This window comes from Clarias gariepinus, chromosome 5 (assembly GCF_024256425.1).
Source record: "Clarias gariepinus isolate MV-2021 ecotype Netherlands chromosome 5, CGAR_prim_01v2, whole genome shotgun sequence".
Taxonomy (NCBI): Eukaryota; Metazoa; Chordata; class Actinopteri; order Siluriformes; family Clariidae; genus Clarias; species Clarias gariepinus.
The window spans coordinates 18,412,163-18,437,100 of NC_071104.1; the positions used below are offsets into that span (position 1 = coordinate 18,412,163).

The window sequence follows — 24,938 nt, forward strand, 5'->3', positions numbered from 1 at the left end:
TCCAGGCAGCTACAGTAAATAGCTAGCATGTTCCTTTGTTTTTGTTTTAATAAGAGCTTGTTGATGAACTAATGGGCAACATGCCTATCATATAATGTTTACTGGTGTTACATTGAATTATTGTATTGTATTATTGTATTGTAATTATAGTTGCAACGTTGTAATGATGTGTATTACTCTAAGACTTCATAACACATTCGATGAAATGATGGGTGATGAACAGTGTTCCGTTACTGTCATTATAAATGCCCGTGTCTCATGTTGACTGAGGATGAACAGAAAGGTAGAATTATTGGGTAAATTGTACAGCTGCAAGAATTTTACCTTGACAACATGGCCATCTTCTGGTTAGGAACATAATGACAGCTTGCTTTTATTTGAATAAGATAGGGAGTAATAATAATAATAATATCACTGTAGCATTGTATACTGTGCGTTTCTTGCCTCATGTGAGCCCCATTTTCATACTTCATTTACATTTACATTGTCACCATCGCTGCATTAAAAAGAATATTACTTTCAGATTTTGCTAGGTTTGTTCAGGAAATTTCCGAAGGTCTAAAGTAAAAAACTTGTATACAGTATTTTCAAAACGTTGAGCTGTAAAGCAGAGCATCATACATCATTATTTCAATAAGTCATGTATCTGTACTGTTAATGTAACGATAAGATTTCATCGCAAGTGCTTTTAATCTGTATAAGTCCGTATCACCAATGACGTCTTGTACTTAATTACAAAAACCTTTAAAGGGGATGTTTATTGTTTAAGATTATTAATTTAAGTTATTCAAGCCCACAGTATCCTAAATACCCCCCCCCCTCTCTCTCTCTCTCTCTCTCTCTCTCTCTTTTCCTCTGTGCATTCTGTACAATCCATAGACTACATACAGTTGTGATTTTATCGCATTCATTTCTGTGAAAGAATACTCTGTGTGTGTGTGTGTGTGCGTGTGAGTCAGGACGAATTGTGATGTGTGGGTCTTAGTGTGTCACCGCGTTACGTCAGAGGGTACAAAGTGTACTGCTGACAGTTTCATGGACTGGATGGAGACTGAATGGTTTCCCTAGTGACAGTCATCAGGCGTTCGGGCCATAAAACGTGATGCACGTACACTTGTTTATTCACGTGTTAAGTGAACGCTGGTGAGTAAACGCCCCCACATGCACTGTAAGTGGGACAACTCATTTATTATTTAATTTAATAATCCAGAAAGTAGTTACAAAGCGAGTGTTCTAACAAAGCGAATGTTGTAAATGACCTGCTTTGTTCCTGAGGACCAGCACTTCTATGCTTTAGGAACAGGACAGGCTCACACTGATGCAGCTCTGACTGAACGTATCGAGAGAGAGAGAGAGAGAGAGAGATCTTAGCATTGTATAACTTAACAGATAGGCGACAGTCAAAACGACGATCTACATTATTTACAGAGGTATTGTGTCATTTAATTCTTTGCACATGCGCTTCTTTGATGTTAAGCGTATATGCGCGCGCCACGAGGCTTCTAAACCATGGCGGGGTTTTTTATTACTATTTTTATGGCGTCTAATATATTGCATATTTAAAGTAAAGCAGGAGCCAGGCAGAGAAAATACACTGGTTAAAAAAATCAAAGAAAGAAACATCATACGTTTTGTTAATTTGTATCAAATGGATACCAATTAACGAAATGAGCTGGATGAGCGACTCGTTGTGTTTCGGTCACGAGCCAGTTCGATTAAACGCAAGCGCGTGCACTTTAGACGTCGTGTTGAAATTGAATAGAACAAAATATAAGCACGTCGTAATCTTATAAAACGTTGGCGATCGAGGATTTAAATCAATGCTTTCTATGCACATTTTCCCTTAACATGGTGTTAATGTCTAGTGCTGGTCAGTGAAATAAATAATGCAACAAGTGCGACATGCAACATGCTGAAGCTTAAAGGTGGCTGAATGTCAATTTCTGCTCTGCCCAGAAATCTCTTATTGTTGAAAACAAAATTCTTTGTTCATGCATACATTAAGTAAGGTGTTTAGCTCGTTTTGTTGATTCAGTTATACCGTTGGTCTCTTTAGCCACACAGCCAGAATTATCTCTGGTTTCTAAGCAACAAGTTGATAACGTGATGCAGCAACAATTAAAATGGCTTTTCTGAAAGATACTCTTGTGTTTAGGTGCAACATCTGTATGTGCATTGTAATGAAAGTCCAGAATCTGTGACCCATAGCTCATACATTGTGTTAAACAAGAGTTTGTGCTTTTATTTACAGTAGAGGACAAAAGTATTGAGACATCATGTGCCATGTATTATTGTTCTCCCTGTGCACAAAATAAGTAATGTAACTAATTTGCTCCAGCCTATATTAGCTAAAGAGCTGTGCATTTAGTTAATTTAATGAAACAAATATGTGGCAGACTACTGAACCTGGACTTTCTGAAGCCAGGTTGTCCACCATACTGCATGCTATGCCTAGTCAGATCTAGTGGGTTTTAAACAACAATGGACTTCATACCAAATATTGATTTTTGTATAGCAATTTTATTGCATTAAATGCAAAATATTTTTTTATCTTATCATTAAAAATGTCATTAAAACATATCATTTCACTTTTGCCGCGACAGTTTCGGGCCACCACTTTTTGATTTAATTCATTCAAATAAGTGGTTTGTAGATCACAAGAGATTAAAACTGTTGAAAAGAACATTGAAGAAGTTTAGAGAAATTAATGCTTCAGTAATAGCAAGGTTTTGTTTTAAATATTTGGACTACAACAAGATACAACAACTAGTCTGGAAGTATAGGGAGGTGAAAGTACAGTATAGGGAGGTGATGGAGGTATAAGCTTGAGCGAGTGTGATGAGAGTAAATCACTTATGTTAATCTGGAACTGCTCTCTCAGAACAGCAAGCCACTGCAGTAGAATACTCTGTCTTTAAGATTAAAACACCTTGGACTACTATGCACCATTATTAAATAATAAATTTTTAATAGCTCTTAAAAATTGGTCCTGTTCAATCTTATGAAACTCCATGACAGTATCTTTCTTCTACTTTATTGAAGAGCAGCATACACATTAATTGAACTAATTACCAAAGACATGCCACCACTGATTGTCATCTGTGTTACTGACATTATTAATCTAGTTCAGCCCTCAAATTACCCATGATGTTTCTATGTATTTGATGGGCAGTTTTTGTTATAAATGACAAATAATAACAAAAGGAAAATAATACATTTACTTCTGCTTGTGTCAACAGGTCCTTGGATTTTTTAACCTCATAGTATTTGACTTTATGTTCAAGGAGAATGTTGAATTCTGTTAAATTAGCCACAGCAATAAATGGCTTTCCTGTCCTTACTGTACCCATGGCAACTGGGGTATCAATTGGGTGAGTGTGCATAAAATATTTTTATTTAATGTAAACTATGTCATAGTACTGTTTGTCAGTCTGTGCGTTTAGACATAACAGTCATTTTTTTGTTAACAAGATTTTTTGGTTAACTGTAACAAATGTATAATTTTTGTATATTGAATATAGATCTGTATAATGGTTTAGCTTTATTTTGTAAGATTCATGCTAAAAGAATGTTAGTAGGAGTCTTGTGTGATAAGTTATCTTTATATTTCCTTTTTTCTAATTAGTCTACTGCTTGCTGAGATAAACATCAATCCTTATCTGCATGGTCTCTCTTCTTCAGAATATAAATTTAGATAAGGAAAACATAAACTGTGTTTTAAAATTTTGTGATCTATGTTCGTTAATGTTTCAGCTAGGACAGGTCTTTACAATGCAGTGTTAAAATTAAAAATAACTTAAGTCAAATGTGGAAAAAAAAATTAAAGAATATAGGCTACATACTGGGGTCACATCGTAAACATCTGTGGTCACATTGTAAAGAAACCATACTTTCTTACACCTTGGCCCACTGTATTAAAATCAGTGATCACAGTGGACAATCAAAGTAATAGTACGAAAACACATCATGTCCATAGTCAATTTGTAGAAACTTAATTTGGATCCATATCTAAACATACACTATCAGTATAATAATAATAATAATAATAATAATAATAATACATCTACATTGGACTAATCACACAAAATGGAGAAAAGGTTACTTGCAGAATTACATGTATATTGATATATTGTACATATGCCTCATACACTCTTTTGTTGTAGGTTATTTGAATTGTAGATTACCAAATGGACTGAGCAGTGGACCATGGCAAGGATTAATGCCAACTCTTCAAACATGGACTGATATTGCTTGGTAGCATCTGCCATGTCTGAATGCAATGCCAGCTCTCTGGAAAGATGTGACTTGCTTGGACGATCAGAGCCTGAGCTGCAGGAGGTTGAGACTAGTTTAATCCCTGTTGTGATTAGGGTGGCTTTGGCTGCCATTATGATCTTCATGATTACTATTGGTTTTTTGGGCAATTCAATAGTATGTTTGATTGTCTATCAGAAGCCAGCAATGCGCTCAGCTATCAACCTGCTCCTAGCCACACTAGCCTTCTCAGACATTATGCTCTCTCTGCTGTGTATGCCTTTTACTGCTGTGACTGTAACCTCCACAGACTGGAGTTTCGGAGTAGGATTCTGTCAAGCCTCTGTCATGTTTTACTGGTTCTTTGTCCTGGAGGGCGTCTCCATCCTGCTTATCATCAGCGTGGATCGATTTCTCATTATTGTGCAGAGGCAGGACAAGTTAACGCCACATCGTGCCAAAGTTCTGATCTCAATATCATGGGCTCTATCCTTCTGTGTGGCACTTCCATCACTTGTAACCTGGAGGACGGGTATCGTCATGGAACGTGTGCCCCAGTGTATTCTGGGATATAGTGACTCACTGGCAGAACGGGGTTACATGGTGGTGTTGGCAGTGGCAGTTTTCTTTGTTCCATTTAGTGTCATGCTGTATTCCTACCTGTGCATTCTAAACACAGTGCGCAGGAACGCTTTGCGCATCCACACCCACGTTGCTGAAGACTGTGCAGCACTCAAACTGGGGCTTACAGGTTTACAGCGCCCCCCACAGGTCAATGTGGACATGAGCTTCAAAACCAGGGCTTTCACAACCATCCTCATCCTCTTCATTGGCTTCTCTGTGTGTTGGCTTCCTCATACGGTGGTGAGCCTTTTGGCTGTTTTTAGTCGCAGTTTCTACTTCAGTCCAGCATTTTATCCAGTTAGCATAGGTGCTTTGTGGCTTAGTTACTTAAAGGCTGTATTTAACCCTATTATTTATTGCTGGAGGATCCGTAAATTTCGTGAAGCCTGTTTAGACTTCATGCCCAAGACATGCAGGCTTTGCCCCAAGGTCCCTGGTCGAAGTCACAGGCGTATAAGACCCAGCAATATTTATATATGTAGCAGTGAGATTCAGTCAGCTGTTTAGCATTTAAAATTGAAAACAATTTATGTTCAATTCAATTTACATTCCCTGACAAACACCTGCCAGGAATACAAAAAGAAATGACACAGACACATTGACTTTAACAAGACAGGTACTGGTTATTCTAGCCTTTAAAGTTTTAAAACAACAATAAATCAATGCAGTACATACAAAGGCAAGTTAATGTTTTATTTTTGTAATGCCATATATTCAGAAATAATCACAACACCATTTAAAACCATGTATATTAGCGAATAAAGCAGTTGTTGTCAATTTTGTCACCTGAATTGAAGTGTTGCAATAAAACAATGCAATAATGCAAAAATGCCTCATAATTAAACCTGTTTTGATGTGATTATGCATGAAGTTCTCACAATGCAAAGGAACAACACTTTGCTTTTTATAAAAGGCATAATGAAACAGAAATAGGTCCATAAACGAGTACATAAGGAAGCCGATATAAGCCAGGCATGGACATAAAATTAGAAAACGTGTAATTGTAAATCCAAGGCTCAACATCCTGCTTTTTAAAATTAATCTCTAATTGGATTGGTAGGTGGATTGGCTACACTTAATTACCCCATTTATAACTGTGTGTGTGTGTGTGTGTGTGTGTGTGCATACACACGCATTCATATTAACTTCCATGAGACTAGTGTAGGAAAGGCTAAGTATTACTGCTTATGTTTTTAATGTAATTAATATTTTTTTAAGTTCTGTTGTGTAATAACATTTATAAATCTAAACATGTAATCAATAAACATGAAAGTCAAAGGTCTGGACACACCTTCAAATTGAACACTTTGGATTTTGTATTATTTGATACATTGTAGAACAATGATGAAGACATCTAAAATATGAAAATAATATCCTCTGGACAGTTGCTATTGATATGTATCAGCTATTTGTGCTCTGTAAAGCATTTGTGTGGGTTTTAATTTGACATGTTGTTGACTGACAATTTCTGAAGCAAAATGAACTTCTCCTTTGCAACAAGGTAAATCATAGTCTAAGTTTCCTGGGACGATGTTCATGAAAGCCAGCTTCATCGTAGCATACAGCACATGAAGAAACTAGTCTTGCAAGTTCTGGTAATTTTCTAAGTGGTATGAACTTCATGTCCTAAAGTAAGAATGGACGTTTTTTTCTCTTTGCCTAATTCCACATTTTAATAAAAATATTATTCATATTTTTATATCTTTATTATTGTTTTGCAATGTAAAAATAAATAATAAATAAACGAATAAAAGGGTGTCCAAACGTATACAGTATTGGTAAGGGATTTTCACCAGGCCAACAGGAGGCGCATTGCTAATCCTTGGATAATAGTCATAAAAAGGCGACACTTCCGTGCTTTTCCGGAAGTGAAAATGGCTTCCTGCAGCAACAGACGGGACGACAAAATGAGAAATTCTGGCGGAGACGTCTCAAAAACAGACCTGTTGCTTCACCCCGAACTTCTGTCTCGGGATTTTCTAAAACTCGTCTTACACGAGGTTAGATTAAAGTGTCCACTTTCCTGCAGATCACTAACCAAGCTGTGGATTAGCCGAAGCTAGCCCCGGCTTATTTCTTAAACGCGTTACTACCAAGTGCTGATAGACTTTACGATCTATTAACGACTGTTTACTAATTAATTAGACATGTTTAAGACGGTTGTGAAACGTGTGTGTGCAGTGTAAACACCTTTACCCGTTTGTCACGGACTGGGGTTACTGGTCTGGTGACAAGTATTTGTAAAAACTCAAGTGTTCAATCAATATTTCGTTTAGTGTTAATAAAAATTTGCGCTAGATAATATCCCGTCTCCTTTCGCCACACTATGTAATCTATTACCGGAAGATCGGGTTGCTAGGCAGCATAACGCACCACATCACAGAACAGTTACTGAAGTGTTTCATAGGCACTGATTTAAAACATTCATACATATCTATTAACATTCATAAATATTTATTTATGCGGGTGCGCGCATACTAAAGATTTTACAGTAACCTCTAACTCGGCTCAGCCAATCATACTGTAGATCCCATTTTATGTTAATACGCCTGCGCACTAATGCTGTCTTTAGGCTCTACTCAGATCGTGTGTACGATTTCAGGCGTAGTACTTGAAGTGATGAGTGTAAATGTGGTTTTGTTTTGGTAGGGAAAAAATTGACACTTTATTGTTGTTCTAAAATAAATTAAGAACTTGCAGCAACCCGTATGTTGTCATTACTTAAGCGTGAGAGCAAGATACTATGTCGTGGCCACAACTTACTAAGGCATGTGAGCAGAATATTCTGTTTACACGCCTTAGTAAGTTGTGGCTAAAAAACAGTACTAATTAATAGTCCTCATAGCATTTAGCTTGTTGTTAATTAATTAGAATTTATCCAGGCTTAGAACCAGCACTGCAACACGTGGCTGGGGTATTGGGTGGAATCCTATCATTAAGCCACCAGTACACACTTAACTTTATTTACTCACTGGCATGCACACTCCAAAACAACAACCACCTGGTCACATCTGGGACATGAGTGATCCCATTACCACATGTGCCTAAGTCATATCCACAACAGAGTAACTTGTGGTTTTATACTATTTTGTTCCCACACCTTAGTAAATCATAGCCAGAATTTCTCCTCCCACTGTCACTAGAGAGTCTCTGTAAGAACTGAATCGTTAATATGAATAATGTATCCTACCACTCTATTGTATTGTCTGCCATTCACACTAGGGGCTGCATTGACTTAAAAAATATTCACCGAACATTAATTTGGACAGTTGAGGCTGTGAAATTGACAAATTGTAATCACAAGATAATGTTTGGGCTTGTATGTGTATTCAGCTCGTAATTACAGTATTTCACCTAGCACTTAAAAGCAGCGAAATACATTGTCTATTTTAATCTGGACAATCCACATTTGAACCATTTGCTAAGTTTAAGATTTTACTCTCTTAAAATGCATTTAGCATGTTTGGAAGGAGTCTCAGCATTTTGTAATAGAGGAAGGGAAGTCAAGTCTTTTGGCATGGGACCTTTAGGGTTGTCATGGCTACATTACATCATAAATAGGGTTACATAATTTTCCCCTATTTTCTATAAGATAATCTCGGAGATCTGTTTCCGTTTTCATAATTTTATATTAATCACTATTGTTTTAAAACTATGATACCACCATGCTCTGAGCACATTGTAGCACCAAAGTTGCTAGGCAAACCTAGGGCAAAATTTGGTGGCATTACATAAAGGCATAGAAAAACTGGCAATTTAATATGATCCTGCCAAGGATAATAATTACTCATTACATTCCACAACAGGCTATGAAGCTTCACTTAGCATTAATACCATCCTAGCACATAAAGCTCCCTGCCATCATGTGACATGGGACGGCTATTGTGCCTGTGTTTGTCTCTGGCCACAGACAGGCTTACTGATACATAGGGTGGACCTACATACCATAAAATACTGTTATGCTTCCTTAAATTTGTTGAGCATGCTTAAAAATCCTAGCCAATGCCATCAAGCTACAAATTGCTACAGGTCACCCTGACACTCAGTAAGCCATGAATTTGTTGTACGCCAACCCATGCCTCTTTACAGTTATTGAATTGAATTTTAGTGGGAACTGGGCTTAAATTCGCCAAGCCTGTTCTGTGCTAGATTTTGTTGCATAAACGTTATCCAAAATTCAGATCGAAGAAATATGTGAAATCTGAACTAATACAGTATTTTAGGCTAGTGTTGGTTTATACCTTTACCAATTTATACTTTACAGTGATTATCACAGGTTGCTTGAATTAATTTTAAAGTTTCTGTTTTTTTTTTTTAGTTTTGTTTAATACCAACATGTATAATGTACAACTACAAGCTGTTCAGTTAAGTCGATTAGTTGTTGTTGTTGGTCTTTCGGCTGCTGCTGGTCGCCCATTCAGACTATCCGATCAGCACACAACTTGACGCAGGTTTTACACCAGATGCTCTTCCTCGTGCAACACTCCCACTTTATCAGTGTCTGGGGTTTGGGCATATTTAGGTCAATTAGTACATTTTACAATTTCTTTTTTCAGAAAAAGATACAGACAGATGACATTGAAGACCCTGACCACCTTACTGAGTTGTACATCCAGCATGTTATCCCACTTCCGCAGCGAGAACTCCCCAAAAACAGGTGGGGGAAAAGAATAGAGCAAAAAAACCCACGCCAGAGCTCAAGCACTGCACACAGGTGACAAAACCATGTTTCTTCTTTTATTTTTTACTAAGTAATACTCTTGTAAAACATTGTAAAAACGTTGATGTGTTTCCTCTTAATACATGTTCCTTATTATTGTTTGTTGCAGCTCGAGCACAGATAGTGGCAGGAAGAGGCCCTTGATTGTGTTTGATGGCAGCTCCACCAAAACTGGCGGCATTAAATTAAAGCGAGCTGATGATTTACCAGTTACAGATCGCTTAAAGTCCCCACCTTCCAACATCAGTCTCAGTAACCCTATACGTAAACTTTCAGGGTCCTCCCCAAACTCATCTTTGTCCCGGGCCTCAGCAGGAAGTGTCAGGAGTCCTACAGGAAATGGCAGCCTAAATATCTCCTCATCTGCATCTCCAGTACAGTCCAGCTGCATGAGCACAAAGCTAAAGCGAGGAGCATCAAATTCAGGAGTTCCTGAAAGCCCTGTGAGTACACACAATGCATGTTCACTGATGTCTTTTAGTTGCAATGCTCATTATGGCATGACTCCACTTAATCTCATAGATTTTTATGAGTAACCAACTAACCACATCCTAGATACATGCGTTTATTTAAAAGGCACATTATTATGTACACCTGTACTTCTCATTCTTGCAATTAACTAATCAGTCAATCATATGGGAGCAGCACAGTACAGCAATTCTTTGCCTTGTCAACTATTTAGGTTTTCGGTGTGGTTTAATCAAAGACGGCTCTAACCAGTACAAGTGTTCCTAATGAAGTGGCCATTTAATTGTATATACAACCTATTACAAAGTTTTAATGCAGGCTCATTTGAGTGTGTGTTTTTTTTTTTTTTAATATGATGTAGAAACGTTTTTTTCTCCATTTTTGATTCATATAGATTTATAAATCCAGTATCTCAAAATATAGAATATTTCCTAAGCTCAATCCAAAAAAGGATTTATAATACAGAAATTCAGGAAAAAAAATTCATTTTTACATTTAATACTTATTCAATGCACCTTTAGAATGAATTACTGCATCAGTGAGGCATGGCATGAAGGCGATCAGAGTTGTGTTACGGTGAAGACCAGGTTGCTTTAATAGCAGCCTTAGCTCATCTGCATTGTCTCATTTTTCTCTTCATAATACTTAAGGTCAGGTAAGTTGGCTAGACAGTCAAGTACAGTAATATCATTGTCAAACCAGTTTGTGGTAGTTTTGGCATTGTGGGCAGCTGCCACATTTAGTACATTCAGGTAGTCAGCTGACTTAATTTTATTGTGACATAATGTTGCTGAGCTTAGACCAAACCTAACAACAACCAAAAATCATAACACTGATCAGAAAGCTGGAAGTTTAAGGCCCAGGTTCGACACACTGGGGAAAGTCCCTGTCTGCTTCTGGGGCACCGTTTTATGTCTGACTCTGTGCTCTAATTCCAACGTCCTAACAAGCTGTCTGTGTGACAAACAAAGGCTTCCTATTCTTAACAGCCAGATCCAAAGAGGATCCATCAAAGGTATTTTTGGCAGACAGACTTTACATGTATATTTACATTTGGCAGGCGCTCTTATCCACAGCGAAGTTTGTGTCATTGGATAGATCCTTACACTGGGTTACTAGGTTAGTAAGTAATTACACTTAGTCAACCCTTATGGGTAGGGGTTTATGTATGTGTGTGTGTGTGTGTGTGTGTGTGTGTTGGGGAGGCAAGAGTTGTCTAAATCCCTAAGAAACAGATTCAGGTTTTCAGCTGTATGGATCTCAAAGACGTTCATTCCACCACCTAGGAGCCAGAACAGAAAACAGTCTAGATGCATGTCTTTCTCTAACCCTGCGAGAGGATGGGACCAGAGATTTTTGGAGACAGACTGAGAAATTTAGCTTTTTTATTCAGCTATATTATTAATTAAAATATTAAAATATGATGTTTCTTTGAATGTGTACAGTCATGGCTGTGAGATTAATTTGTGATAAACGACTATTTATTTTGGCACAGGAGCTCAAATCCCCTGAGGTGAAAAAGAAGATTCAGCATGTCACATGGCCATGACTTCTGTCCATCTGTCAAAAGTGCTAGCAGAAAGAAGTGCCTTTCTGCATTCTGATGGTTGTGTCTCACTTGACCATGTGTCCTGTGGCAGAAGAGGCCATAATGGGGACAATGAGCACGTGCATCTGAATTCGGATGTCCACCATTCCCATGTCCCACGTGCTCTATGAGATCCTCCTAGGTGTGCCAAGAGAGTGTTAAAAGACTTTCCTCATGAGCATCTTTTGACTGGTGTTGTACTTGAGGCTTTAAAAAAAAACAAGGATGGCTTTCTCTTTTAAACGCTGTAAAAATGTATTTTTTACTTCAATAAACAATGATCTGTTCATCACATCTTTCTAATTATGCAACCCATGAAGTTATATCTATAACAAATAAATATGTTTTTCCATTGTGTACTTTAACACACATTTTATGATCGAATACCAGTTGGGGGAGGACATACAGGGTAGCTGTTGTGCATTTTCATCTGAATGTATGTACAGGTTTTATTTGGTTTAGCTGGGAGCTGGGTAATAAAAAACAGCACATAAGCAAAAGTTTTAGTTATTAGCCTATCCAGTGCTCACATTAAGCTCTAGATGGGGCTGTTTCTCTTTTAATCACTAAAATAAGTTGTTCTTTTTCTGCAATAAGTCCCTGTCTCCGATATCTTGGTGAGTCATGTGTTTGGGAAGTGGTTTACTTCAGAAAGGAAGTCATTCTGGGGGGTGAAATTAAGAACGCCAGAAAAATTCTTATAATTGAAAGGTTTTAATTAGTATTATATTTTGTTACATATGCTGTTTGACATGCAATAATTAATAATTACAGAGAAAGCTTCACAGAAATACTTTAAGCAGAACATTACTGCTCTTCATTTATTGCACTGTATTAGATGACAAACAAAAAATGAAACAAATGCTGCACTCATGTTCACGCTCACTGTTAGAGATAATTCTTAGTGAGTTAATATTCAATATCTTCAACTATGTTTAAACTTCCAAAGCTAATATTTTTAAAGATTTTTTTTTTTTTTGTAATTTTGTGTAGCTCTTATAATTCATGCCATAAAGGAAATAAACAGCTAGGCAAAACATATCTGGTGGCATTTATTGTATTTTCAGCTTAAGAGCTGAAGCTTAAGGTTTACTTTAAGGTTAAACTTAAGTTGCCTGCTCTAAAATAGTAGTGTAATAATTAATGGTGCTAAAATCCTTTGCAATGACTAGGGTTTATATAAGTGCATCAGGATTTTTCTATGCATTACTTCAGTTTTTTTTTTTTTTCATCTTGTCTTCTTAATTTAAAAGTTTAGATGTCTTTGCCACACTCAGGACACAGGATGTCATCTCTCTCAGTCAGGAAGCCTCTGCCCACGAGAGATACCGAGCACTTCTTGCAGTTGAAACAGTCATTGTGCCACTGGCGCTCCTCAAAAGAGATATACTTGCTTCCTCCAAGCCCTAAAACACAGACATTTGTCCCCAGTAAATATTTTAGAAAACATGGACTGATTTGAAAAAGAATTAAATTTCATATCCAAACTATTAGTCATTCCCTTGTGGTTTCAGACAACAAATGCAGGCGTACCACTGATTGGAGAAGTGCAGGATGCGCACTTCTTGGCATACAGGTTACAAAAGCAGTTGAGGCAGTAGGCAAAGTCATCACGAGATGTAAAGCGCTGACCAGAGAGCTGCTGCTTGCAGCCGGTGCACAGGAAGCAATCCTTGTGCCACGGCTGGTCATGGTAGGTCACTCCTCCAGTGGTGATAGGCTAGAGAGAACATGAAAACAAATTTTATTATGAATTTGTGATATACTCAGTATATTCCAACCTACCTTTACTGTAAGATTGTACAGTATAGCAAAATGCTTAGTTTAGATATTAGATTATTTTACACTCTGTCATTGTTGCTGCTTGGAGGTATTCCCAGATTTCACAGCCTTCACAGTGTATTATTACTTGTACTGACAAGTGGCAAATTTAAATATAAACCCCCCCGTGAAGCATAATGAATGGTTTTCAACACTCTTATAATGACAGACATGTTTCGTTATAGGATCAAGATGAGAATTTTTAATTATTTTATATTGATTGGCATTGACTTTACCTTTTAAGGGGACAAATGGATTTAAACCATACCAGCAAAATGCACCATACCATAAAGAAACCACTTTTTAAAATTTCCTTTAATTTGTTACACATTTCAAATAGGTGTATTGTAAAATAATTTATTTTAATGCAGACTACCTTCTTGCAGTGCACACACTGCATAGCAAACTGCTTCTCATAGCAGGCCACGCAATAGTTGTTGTTGTCTTTTGGGATGAAGCTCTTGGTACCAATGGGTTGCTGGCAGCGCTTACAGGTGAAGCAGGTCTCATGCCAACTGTTGCCCTTATGCTCCATTTTTCTTGAGCCTGTGATAAAAATAGGTGTGACATGGATTTATGAACAGTACCAGTCAAAAGTTTGGACACACCTTAAAATTCTATGTTTTGTTTAGTGATTTGTTTTCTTTCATTCTAGAACAATACTGGAGATTTCAAAACTATAAAATAACACATGAAATTAGGTAATTAAATAACAACAACAACAACAACAACAACAACAGTCAATTGTTGCATCTGCAAAACCCATCAAGCAACATGATGAAACAGGTTCTCGTGAAGTCCTTCCCAGGAAAGCAAAACCAAAACCTACCCCTTTAGAGGGAAATTTAGAGTTACCCGCCTAAAAAAAAAATAACATCACCTTAGATTAAAGCTATTGTGAGGGGTTTACAGAGCATAAGTAACAGAAACATATCAATATCAATTGTAAAGGAGATTATTGCATATTTATGGATGTTCCAGCATTGTTTTACAATGTAAAAAGAAATAAATATGTCCAAACTTTTGACTGGTATAGCGTACATCATTTAGAAACATTCTAAAATGATGTGTTGATGGGCAATATGTTTCTAATATTATTAAAGCACATATAGTTTAGAAAGAACTAACAGTTCCCAGTGCACTTGATTATACTGCACAAAGGGAGAACAAAGCTTCTTTGTTGGTGATTTTTACTTTGGCCATGGTCTTGAATTGTAATGATTTCTCAGTAAGTGGTTTACTTTTTACATACCAAAAAGGACTTCATAGAATATTAGATAATTAATACCAGCTTCATGTTGCACATTGTTCATTTTTGAAACTATTTTGTTAAGTGTCTATATTTTCACTTTTTGAAAGTCGCTCTAGATAAAAGCATCTGCCAAATGCCTAAATTTAATGAAAATGAAAATATTTTTATGGTAAAAACTTCTCCTGACTGTGGTAGGTTTTTTGTTTTCTTAAAGGAGTTCTTCATGGAACTCTTGGTTTTACACAATATTCCAGCAGAGCAACAAACTGAACCTTTAAAAGTGATAGATTGAACCCTTTCCCCCCCTAACAGAGTGCTAATAGTTCACATTACTCAACCTGCAAGAATGTAGATCTTGACTAAAATGCCCACTGTGGCAAGAGTTAAAGATCAGAATGTGATCCGTTATATATATATTATTCATCTTAAGTTAATTTGTAAGGTAAAATATTTCCAGTGGTGAGAGGAGAGTGTAATGTGTTGTTTTAAAGTGATATATTTAGTTCAACAGAGGAATAGTTTTACACTCCCAAAGACCTGGGCTGTTTGCCCAGTGTGCAAAACAGTCATTTATCAGCCTGCAATACAGAACATATTGTGAATGTGTTCTTTTGAAGGCTTTGTATTTTCTGAAAAATACATGTATTTGTCTCTCTCACCAGGCATGATGGTCTTCTTGCATTCATGGCATTTGGAGGAGTACTCATTGGAGTAGCACTCGGTACACAGCAGCTGCTCGTCCTTGGTGGAGAATGGTTTGTCCACAAGCGAGCGCTTACATTGGAAGCAGTGGAAACAGTCCTCATGCCAGTGGCGGTCCTTATACGACAGATCCTGTGGACATTTAGTTACAGAAGAGGTTGTAAGGTTTAACTTTGTAATCCAGTGATTTCCCTCACATGGTACTGATAAACACAGTAATAGGTTAATTAAATGTTCTGTGCTTGTCATTTATCCCAAGGTTCATTTAATTTAGATCAATCGAATGCTTAGGGTTTTTTGATTGTCCCTCTTGTGAACAAATTAAAAGGCTCATTGTAGATAGTGTTACATAAGACTGTTTCCTTGCCAAATAGATTTCTATGTAGACATTTTCAGAAAGCTAAAACCTTCAAAGCAGTAGTAAGTACGCTACATCTCTAATCTGAGTGTATTTAGGCATTAAATTACCCTGCTGTTGCAACCGATAGGCTTCTTGCAGTCCTCACAGGTGTTGGAATAAAGGCTCTCATAGCACTTTACACAGTAAGGGTTCTCCTCTCGCAGGACATACTTTTTCCCAAACAGGGACTCCTTACAGTAGTGACAATCGTAGCGCTCCGTCATCGTTTTTCCTAAAGAAAGAAATAGCATGTGAGAGACCGAAACATATTCTGCTTCTTGTCCACCTCAGTATTACACGATCATATCGTAGTCTCATATGCATGGAAGTTTATCTGTCTGCTCACCAGTCCTATCTAAACATCAGCCTGTAAATAGCCTCAGTTCTTACATGAAAAAAAATGTGGCGCTAAAGCAGTACTGCAGTGGTATAGCAGGGGATGAAGCAATTGCATTCCAAACTTTACTACTGCGTAATTCCAGCAGCTGTAAATAAACAGAATACGGTTTGTGTGGATTGTGTGGGCAAGTGGGTACATGATCTGATCAAGGGTTATGTCATTTTTTTAAAATAAATGCTATCACTTTTTACAAAGATCATATGAGAAAGAAAATCTGCATTTTACAAATGAAAAAGGATAGACTTAAATTGTGTTAAAACTTTTTCAAAGCAAACCTTTCCTGTTCCTGGCAGGCAGTGGCAGTGGTAAAGTGAGTGATAGAGAATGTTGGCACTCTGGAATAGCGGGTACTCACATCTGCAGCTCTCCTCTGTGTTAAGCTCCACTGTTTATCCCTGCCATGAGCCCAGTGACACCATAGTACATCTCACACACTGCCAGCTGTCCTCACTGTCCTGTTGTGTGTGTGTGTGTGTGTGTGTGTGTGTGTGTGTGTGTGTCCAGTCTGTGACTCTCGCACACATGTACCCTACTCCTCTGTCCTCTGCTCTCTTACCGCATGAGGCTGAATGAAGCCGTGTGCTGCCCGAGCTGCATTTCTTAACCAAATCCCCTTCCACCGTTTGACCATATAAGGCAGCAAATTCAGAAAACTGGGAGAAGTATGCCCTCTTACTTAAACTCCCTCTTTCAGTTTTCTTTTCTCTTTTACATTTTCTCTTGTTGCTCCTCCTCTCTGCTTTTTTCCCCTTTAATTTCTCACTCTACGCTCTTAGAATTTAGGCAGGACTTTTCATTGTACTGCATGCTTTCAGTCTTCCTCTGAGGCATGATATCATAGTTTTTTACTAATGATCTGTGTCCTTTGTGTTAAAGTAGCATATTTGTGATATTTCTTTTGCATGTCTCATTTCCTGTCTCTCCATTTACCTTCCTACACATTGGAAATCTTTGGATTATTACTAAAACATCAGCTAAAATTCCATTGGTATTTATGTTTTCCTTCAGTCTCCCTTTCCATGTGTAGTGTTTCCTGTTTTATATTCCATCATGATGACAAAAGAAAGATTTTTTAGTTTCATGAATAGAATATTAACCAGACCATGAGTGGCCCTGTGAGCTGTGAGGGTAATGGTATACATCTGAGTTATTATTTCTTTTATCCTAAACTGTAATCCGATGCTGGTTTTGAACTTGACAAATACAGTATTTTATTTTATTTTTATTTTTTTTTTACTTTTCCTGTTTTTTTTTTTTTTTACTGCAACTTTAAAGCTGTAAAATGCCTAAAGATACAATTCAACCTAATTTCTCCTCTCGTCTGTTCCAACCACTTCAGCATCACCAGTATCACTGGCCTGATCATCTGTCATCATCTGCACCTGTTTCTCACTGGTTCATGCCTTAAGTTAGATGGGTTTTTTAATACTTGAATGATTCATAGGTTACTGTGTGGCTTAACAGACAAACATTTCTCTGAAACTGGTCAGGTACAGGGATAGGAATGAGAATTATAGACAAAAGTGTGCCAAAAATCTGAGCCAAAAAAGCCCTATTTAAATATTCATAGTGATAATTACATATACAGTATACATTAATATTTACTATATATTTATATGCAAAACATTATGCCCAGTATTGTATAGGTTCCCCTTATGCCACCTGGGCAGCTCCTATTATCTTGTCTTATTATCGATAAACATACAATCCAGAATGTCTTTTTATCTCTGTCCCATTTATTGTAATCCATCTTCTGCTTGTGACTCAAAGGATATCTTGTTAACTAATTTTGCTTTGGCCCATTAAAAGGCAAGCTTCTGGTCCGACCGCTTGTTTTCATGACTCTCCGTGTGTTTTTATTCTTTTTGTGTATTTTGTTGTTGAGATTTCTCATGACTAAAGAAAGATTTATTTGACACAAAAACCTTTAGAATGTAAAATATATGCTATCTGCCCTTTCCATAATCCTCCAAATGGCATTAAAATGATAATACAGTATTAGAGTTATATCCCAAGGGATATAAATATTTCTATTAATATACAACATTTGGTCACCTAGTGATTGGCACTTGTACACTGACCCCAATATCTTTTTGTAAGTTCATCTTTGGCACCATGTGTTCTCCTAATCTCCTAGCCTTTCACTATCTCTGGCTATGTTTAGAAACTTTGTAGCCACAGTCACAGCAGCCTGTCCCACAAAGGCAGCTGAAGGGGTAGCACATCACTGCAGTGGATGCTGAAAGCTTTCTGAGACACTCAACTGGACAGGTGGATAAATCTCCCATGAGAGACAGCCAAGTTATCCACTCCTCATGTCTAGCCATATATTTAGGGAAAATGAGAGGACCAATATGTGACCACAAATTGAGGCCTTGTTTCTATACTGTAGAGTGTTGCATACAATGCCAGTGACAGCCTGTAAGTATTATAATAGGCCACAGTCGAAAAAATGTACTCTTTACTCTTTATTAAAAATTGAACCAATTTTGAGAGGGAAAACTTCAATTTTGTAGACACTTCAAAGAACATTTGGGGGATCCCCACAAGCGTGACAATCTGTTAGGAGTTTAACCTTCATACAGTATATACCCCTCTGCCTACACCTCATACTGTACATAATAATTCTGTGTGATTTACTGCCATGACAAAATACCCTATAAAGTCTTGCTTCCCTTTCATTGCTCATGTAATTGTACCATAGTCAAGAACGTCCATTCTTTCCATGTTTTACACAAAAATCCTGGCTTTATGACCTTCTAGAACAAATAAACCGGCATGTTTATTACATTCCTAATGAAATTCAATCTTATCAAATAATGAAGTTGAAAGAAAAGAAAACACAGCTTGGCTTAAAACGGATAGGCGATTCGATTCAGTAAATCACCTGGCATTTACTGACTTTACTTTTATTAAGTCTTTCATCATTTCAAAAGAAGGCTGGAAAAAGGTGCTTGATCCATCCAGATGCCTCTCTGTAAGTTTTATGTGACACATGAAGTCTGTGGCTGTTTGTGTGCAAATATCTTCTCTTCCATAAAGTTTTTTACTATGCAGATGACTAATGTTGACACACATCACTAATAGTCAGAATGGGAAGAAGAATTCAAATTATTTTCCATTTTCTACTTCACACCATGCTGGTTTGTCTGATGATAGTTCAAAAATTCATTTGCTCATTTTGGATTCTGGTTTGTATTTCATTTTAGCAAATTACTTTTTTGTTTTTCTTTTTGACTGTAATAGAGCTCTCCTATTGTGACAGTTCTTGTATTCTTTTACAGGTGACATTGATACTGTATATACAGTAAGTACTCCCTGTACAAGGCTACAATCTGTATTTAGAATAATTCAGTGCAGTTAACTATAGTATGATAATGTTAGGCTTTACAAACTACCTGTGTGAGTTGCAGTCCTTACCTTAGAGACTGAGCAGCCTTTCTGTGTGCTGAGCCTGGCTGGACTGAGCAGAGTGTCTGTGGTATAGTGCTCTAGGCAATCCTGATTGAATTACCCCACCTATGGGGCAGCTAATTGAGGTGGTGGTGTATGAACAGGCACTCTTTATCTAGATGGGCTATAAATATATAGCCCACTTGCTCACACATACACTTCAATCCTGTGCCCTTTTAAGGCCTTTCATTGTAGTCTGGTTTGGGCATCCATGCTAGTGGCTGTTTATTACGATACGTACACAACTATATCACAGATTATTGAACATACAGTATAAACAGCTGTGATCACATTCTGTTTACAGTTACTCAAATGTGATTACTTATTTAACCAACTTTAAAGAGGAGCTTTTTAGCAGCTAAGAAGTGTAGAGTCAATTTAATAAGGCAGTGGGAGAAGCATGTAAATTGACTGCCATCCTTTTACTGTAAGCATTTAATGTAATATGAGTTCTGAAGGCTGCAATAATACATGACTACTGGCGAGTAAGGGTGATGGGCTGAAGAACAAGGACAGTAAGTTCTCCTTTTTACAGAATGTTTATACAAATCAAGGGGAATGCACTCTACTCTTTACAGTCACAATCTTTCTGTTTAAGCAACTCTGTACTTCTACCATTCCGTTCATACTTTCCTAATTATCCGAGTTATTATATAAAATGGTCTCTTTTATTATTATTTATTCATTTTTATCTAACCAGTTGGTTATTGTTGCTTTATACAGTACTTACTACCTCTAGTCTTTTCAGGGTTGTTGTTTTTTTTTTTTTGCAAGTCATTTATAGGATATTTAATAGGAGTTCAATGCTGTCTGATTGAAAGCACTAAATTAGACACACATATGTACTGCATTGGGTATTGGGTTCCTTTAGTGAAGGGAGTATTAAAACTTATTTAATTGCAATATAATGTCAAAGGGGACCTTGCAGAGCTCATCTAACACCTTTTTATTTTTTTTACATGTAGCCCTTTTAACTCTTATCCACACATAAATAACTTTTACTGTCGCCTCATGCACATCACCAAAACTGTTTATCTTCTGCCATTCTATCTTTCTCCAGCTGACCCTCTGTCTCACCCTGTCCTTTTTGAGAACTGTGTGAGGGATTCTCTCCAGGCCAACCGCTGAAAGGTTTTCTGGAGCTGCACCTTTCCATCTCTCACAACCTTCTTCATTTGCCCTGAAGTATACAACCATGTGAATATCAGATTTCTGTACCATTCAAGAAACTATTTTCTGACCATGAAAAGTCATATTCTCTTGGCATGGCCTGGCATGATCAAGGTCCTAGCATGTCGCTTATAAATCAAATGGTACAGGATATCCTGTATGAAGACGAAGAAGAGGAGAAGGAAGAGGAGGAGGGTAAGCAGAAGAAGAAGTGATGAAAGAAGGCATTTAGTTATATGAGTCTGGGAAGCCCTTTCATCATCAAAGCAACAGATGGGCAAATAAAGAAATGTAGCCAGCACACCACTCATTTGTCATCTGAGGGCTTAATTTATTACCAGCCACCCAGTTTCATGTGGATGAGATGGACCTACTCTCTGCAGCTTGTCAATGAGGCCATACGGCTTGGTAACAATCAGTTTTCAATTTTTTCAAGCTGAAAATAGAGACTACTGTCATAATCATAGTGAAATACAAGAGCATACTGCTTTTACAGATGTCCATGTTCACTAAAAGGTTAAAGAATGAATGATCAGATATGTACATATACATGTACATACATATATAAACATGTAAATATTGCTTCTATACTTATGCCTTGTGTAAGGATTTACCCATTGTAGTTTCAGCCTGGAAAAGAAATGGTTACAAGGTTACTTACTTTAGATCTATACAAAATTATATGACATTATGGGAGGGAGAAAATAATTATATCCTGTACATGATTATTTACTAATAAAATAAGTACAATTTTTATTACATACACTTTTGCTCCTTGTTTAGTCCAGTGCAACCAGCTGCCATTAGAATTTGCATATTTAGTTGAATGTATTTAAAAATATGCGTAATTGAAGTGTTGCACAAGTTGAACTTGTTGCAATAGTGATTTTTCCTAGAGGTGCAGACTACAACCAGGAACCTGGTTAAAAGATCATTAGTCAGAGAAGCAACCTAGAAACTCTGGAGTTGCTGAAGAGACCTACAGCTCAAGTGTTTTGTCCTTCACTATGTTTGGCAGACACTCAACAATTCTCAGCTCAACACTGCTATTGGTGGTGGTAGCATCATCACCTCTGTCCCAAGGGTTACTTCTCTGATTAATCCCTCCCTTATTCATCCCTGACTGTTGATGATGGCCTGTTGGCCATGTCACAACTGTGCTATATTCTTTCCATGTTTTAATAATGATTTAATGGTTCTTGGCAGACTGTTCAAATTTTCTCTAAGAAACCTTGACTGATGCAGATCCATTTTCAACTTTTTCAACATACAGATTTTAACTTTGTCCCAAATTTGTTTTGAAAGCTCCTAGGTCTTGGTGGTGTTGTTTATTTAGGTTTATTCTCTAAGAAGCTCTGAAGCATTCCTGGGACAGGTGTATTTTTAATGGGAACACACATTTATTACACACAGATAAACTCCAATAAAATAAGTGTTTTTCTTCTTATGCAATTAGTTGATCTTTAGAGCAGCAATGGTAAATACGTAGGCAATCACAACATTTAACAAAGTTTATTTCTCAATAATTTGGTAAATTATGTTGAATGTCTGCCTGGTTTAATCTTATGGGATAATTTGTATGCATAATTCAAAGTAAGTTCATTTCAGGCTCAGGCTGTAATGTGGAAAAGTTCGAGGGAAAGTGGGGATGGATTTTCAATTACCGGTAAATCGCATGGGTTAATTTATTGAATTTATCCTCTGTGTCTTACAAGAAGTTGTTAGACTCAGAGTTTTGAGGATAATCAAAATAGAAACCTTAAGAATTCTATTCTATACCTCCACCCCAGGTAACACCACTTTCATAAGTTTTGCATTGGACACATCCCAAACAAATTTCTGTTGTTTTTCTGCTTACTGAGTTAATCATAGTCTAAGTTAAAAAGTCATGTAAGGAGAGGGTAGTTTCGGCCAGGCCGATCCCATGTGTAGTCATGAGGAAGGAAATTGAAGTCAGATGATATTTACTGTTTTCTTCTTGTAATTCACATCAGTCTCATGTGCCTGGTGGGGGTGTAAGTCCTGTGGATGCTTGAGCTAATTTAATTCCCCACAGCTTTTTTCTTTCACTCCTCCTACTGTACAGTATGTGTGCTAATGTAATTTTTTTTTAAATCATCTGCCCACATATAAGGATTTCCAGCCTCTCCACCCATACATCAAATGACCTTGTACAGAGTCTAACACATAGTACCTGACTGCGCTCAGATAAGCAGATGTTGTGGCTTTTTTTCCATCAGTTCAGTTCACTTCTTCACTTTGTCCCTCTATCGTCTCCTGAAACTCCCCTCAGCACCAGTGATACTATTTATAGACTCTCATTCCACAGTAAGGTTAAGGGAAGAGGAGGGCTTTCCTAACCAAGAGGTAGGGTTTCAAAGACACACACACACACACACACACACACACAAGCAAACCCTGGCTGCACTACAGCATAATGTGAACTGAACAATAAACTGAGGCTGAAAATAAACTTTGTGGAAAAGGAAACGTAGGGTGTCGATTGAGGATTGCATCAAATAAATTAATTAATTAATTTAAATTGTACTGTAACAAAAACTGTACATTTGGCTGATTGTAAATATAGTAATCACTGTTTCAGGTGCAAGCTACCATACTAAATGTCTGTTTCTTGTACAATTACTACAATAGAGATCTCATTTATATATGCTTTTTTTTTGTCATAAGCAAATTCTGAGTAGGAGTCCTGGAATAAACTTCCAGAAATAAAGGAAGTCTTTTTGATTACAGCAGCAGCTCTTTGATCAGTTTAGCTTGCTGATGATGTTTTAAGATAGGATCTTTAATGTATTATGGCATTATACTTATTATAATTCAACTAATGTTTCCATATTGTGTTCTCTTGTTTGTATTGAAGTCACAGCAGCAAAGTCCTAAGTTATTTGAGCTTGTACGGAACACTAGGCCCTCTAAACACAGTAGATACGGACTGCATGGTTGTGTTGGTTATTTTGAGGTGTGGGATCTCGTCCCTTTTTCCAGCCTCCCATCTACGCTTGAAGTGCTCTGTACATGTCAGATGTTCCAAATTGTCTCCTTTGGATAAAAGATTGATCTTCCACATGTCGTCTCAATGAACAAAGAATCTTCCACCTGTCTTAACATCATATAATGATCAGATGCAACAATGTGGGAAAAAAACACATTTGTATGAATATCCATGTCTATTTTTTTGTACAGTGCACAGTTCCTTCCACTCAGTTTGTCCCACAGGACAGTAAATAATCTGCCCTATTTTTTGGCAAATGATCTGACCTTCCATATTAATAGAGATGGAAAGATACCATTTCTCTGTCAATGTTTATCTCCCTAAATCAAGCCGTGTTGAGATCAGGACAGCTGGGGATCAGCATTCAGAGGCTGGGGGCAGGAACCAGGGACATAGATCCCTCCGGATTCTCAACTGTGATTAGTGCATAGAGAATGAGATGGGGTGAGAACCAATAGCTCACGGATAAAGTATCAGATAAATCTTGTTGTACCATTCCTACAAACCTCACAGAACAGTTTGTGTTGTATGTGAGGATCACTAATCCTGGATAAAATTGCTAGGGTTTGGTAGAATTTTACACTCATTACTCTATTTTAGGGTTTGACTCATATTTCCCATACAACTTAATTTTCTACCAACCTGAAGAACTTTACTAAGTGTATGTAATTTACAGGTGCGTTATAGGGTTATTAGTGTAAATCCAAACATTCCTTACACTAATAAATCATATCTGCCAAGCTGCATGTGCTACACAAGATCCAATTATTATAGAATACATTTTTAGACTGTTAGTCAAGTTCATGCAAAAGCCAGGATATGACCTAAAAAATGATGACGTACATGAAATATTGCTCATTTATAATATACAGGTTTATCATTTTATATATCTTCTTAGAGATTTAGAGATTGGATATATTTTAGCAGAATTCTGGTATTTAAAGCCCTCCCATGACCCTCACATTTTAATAGGGTGATACTTTATTCATTCCACAACCAGCTTTAATGTGTGTTTGTCATCATTGTTCTGTTGAAACACTCATGTGTTTGTGGTCATTGTTCTGATGAAACACTAG

General features: G+C 37.2%; 3 protein-coding genes across 4 annotated transcripts; 2 read left to right on the top strand and 1 right to left on the bottom strand.

Moving 5' to 3' along the window:
• The first annotated feature begins 3,283 nt into the window (after positions 1 to 3,283).
• Positions 3,284 to 5,637, top strand: gpr45 (G protein-coupled receptor 45). The gene is made up of 2 exons (XM_053497180.1): positions 3,284 to 3,371; positions 4,164 to 5,637. The coding sequence occupies exon 2, from the start codon at positions 4,267 to 4,269 to the stop codon at positions 5,383 to 5,385; it is 1,119 nt and encodes a 372-aa protein (XP_053353155.1). The 5' UTR covers positions 3,284 to 3,371; positions 4,164 to 4,266; the 3' UTR covers positions 5,386 to 5,637.
• Positions 5,638 to 6,728: 1,091 nt separating this feature from the next.
• c5h2orf49 (chromosome 5 C2orf49 homolog) lies at positions 6,729 to 12,215 on the top strand. Its single transcript, XM_053496421.1, has 4 exons — positions 6,729 to 6,878; positions 9,435 to 9,592; positions 9,708 to 10,041; positions 11,562 to 12,215. Exons 1-4 carry the CDS (start codon positions 6,753 to 6,755, stop codon positions 11,613 to 11,615), a joined length of 672 nt encoding a protein of 223 aa, XP_053352396.1. The 5' UTR covers positions 6,729 to 6,752; the 3' UTR covers positions 11,616 to 12,215.
• A 649-nt stretch (positions 12,216 to 12,864) lies between these two features.
• On the bottom strand, positions 12,865 to 19,750 carry fhl2a (four and a half LIM domains 2a). 2 transcript variants are annotated; one of them, XM_053496420.1, is made up of 6 exons: positions 19,650 to 19,750; positions 15,898 to 16,061; positions 15,387 to 15,561; positions 13,852 to 14,021; positions 13,188 to 13,374; positions 12,865 to 13,060 (listed from the first exon to the last, which is right to left on the bottom strand). In XM_053496420.1, exons 2-6 carry the CDS (start codon positions 16,051 to 16,053, stop codon positions 12,909 to 12,911), a joined length of 840 nt encoding a protein of 279 aa, XP_053352395.1. In that variant the 5' UTR covers positions 16,054 to 16,061; positions 19,650 to 19,750; the 3' UTR covers positions 12,865 to 12,908. The 2 variants fall into 2 exon arrangements, with proteins under 2 accessions (XP_053352395.1, XP_053352394.1); XM_053496419.1 differs by lacking the exon at positions 19,650 to 19,750 and adding an exon at positions 16,585 to 16,795.
• Between the last annotated feature and the right edge of the window lie 5,188 nt (positions 19,751 to 24,938).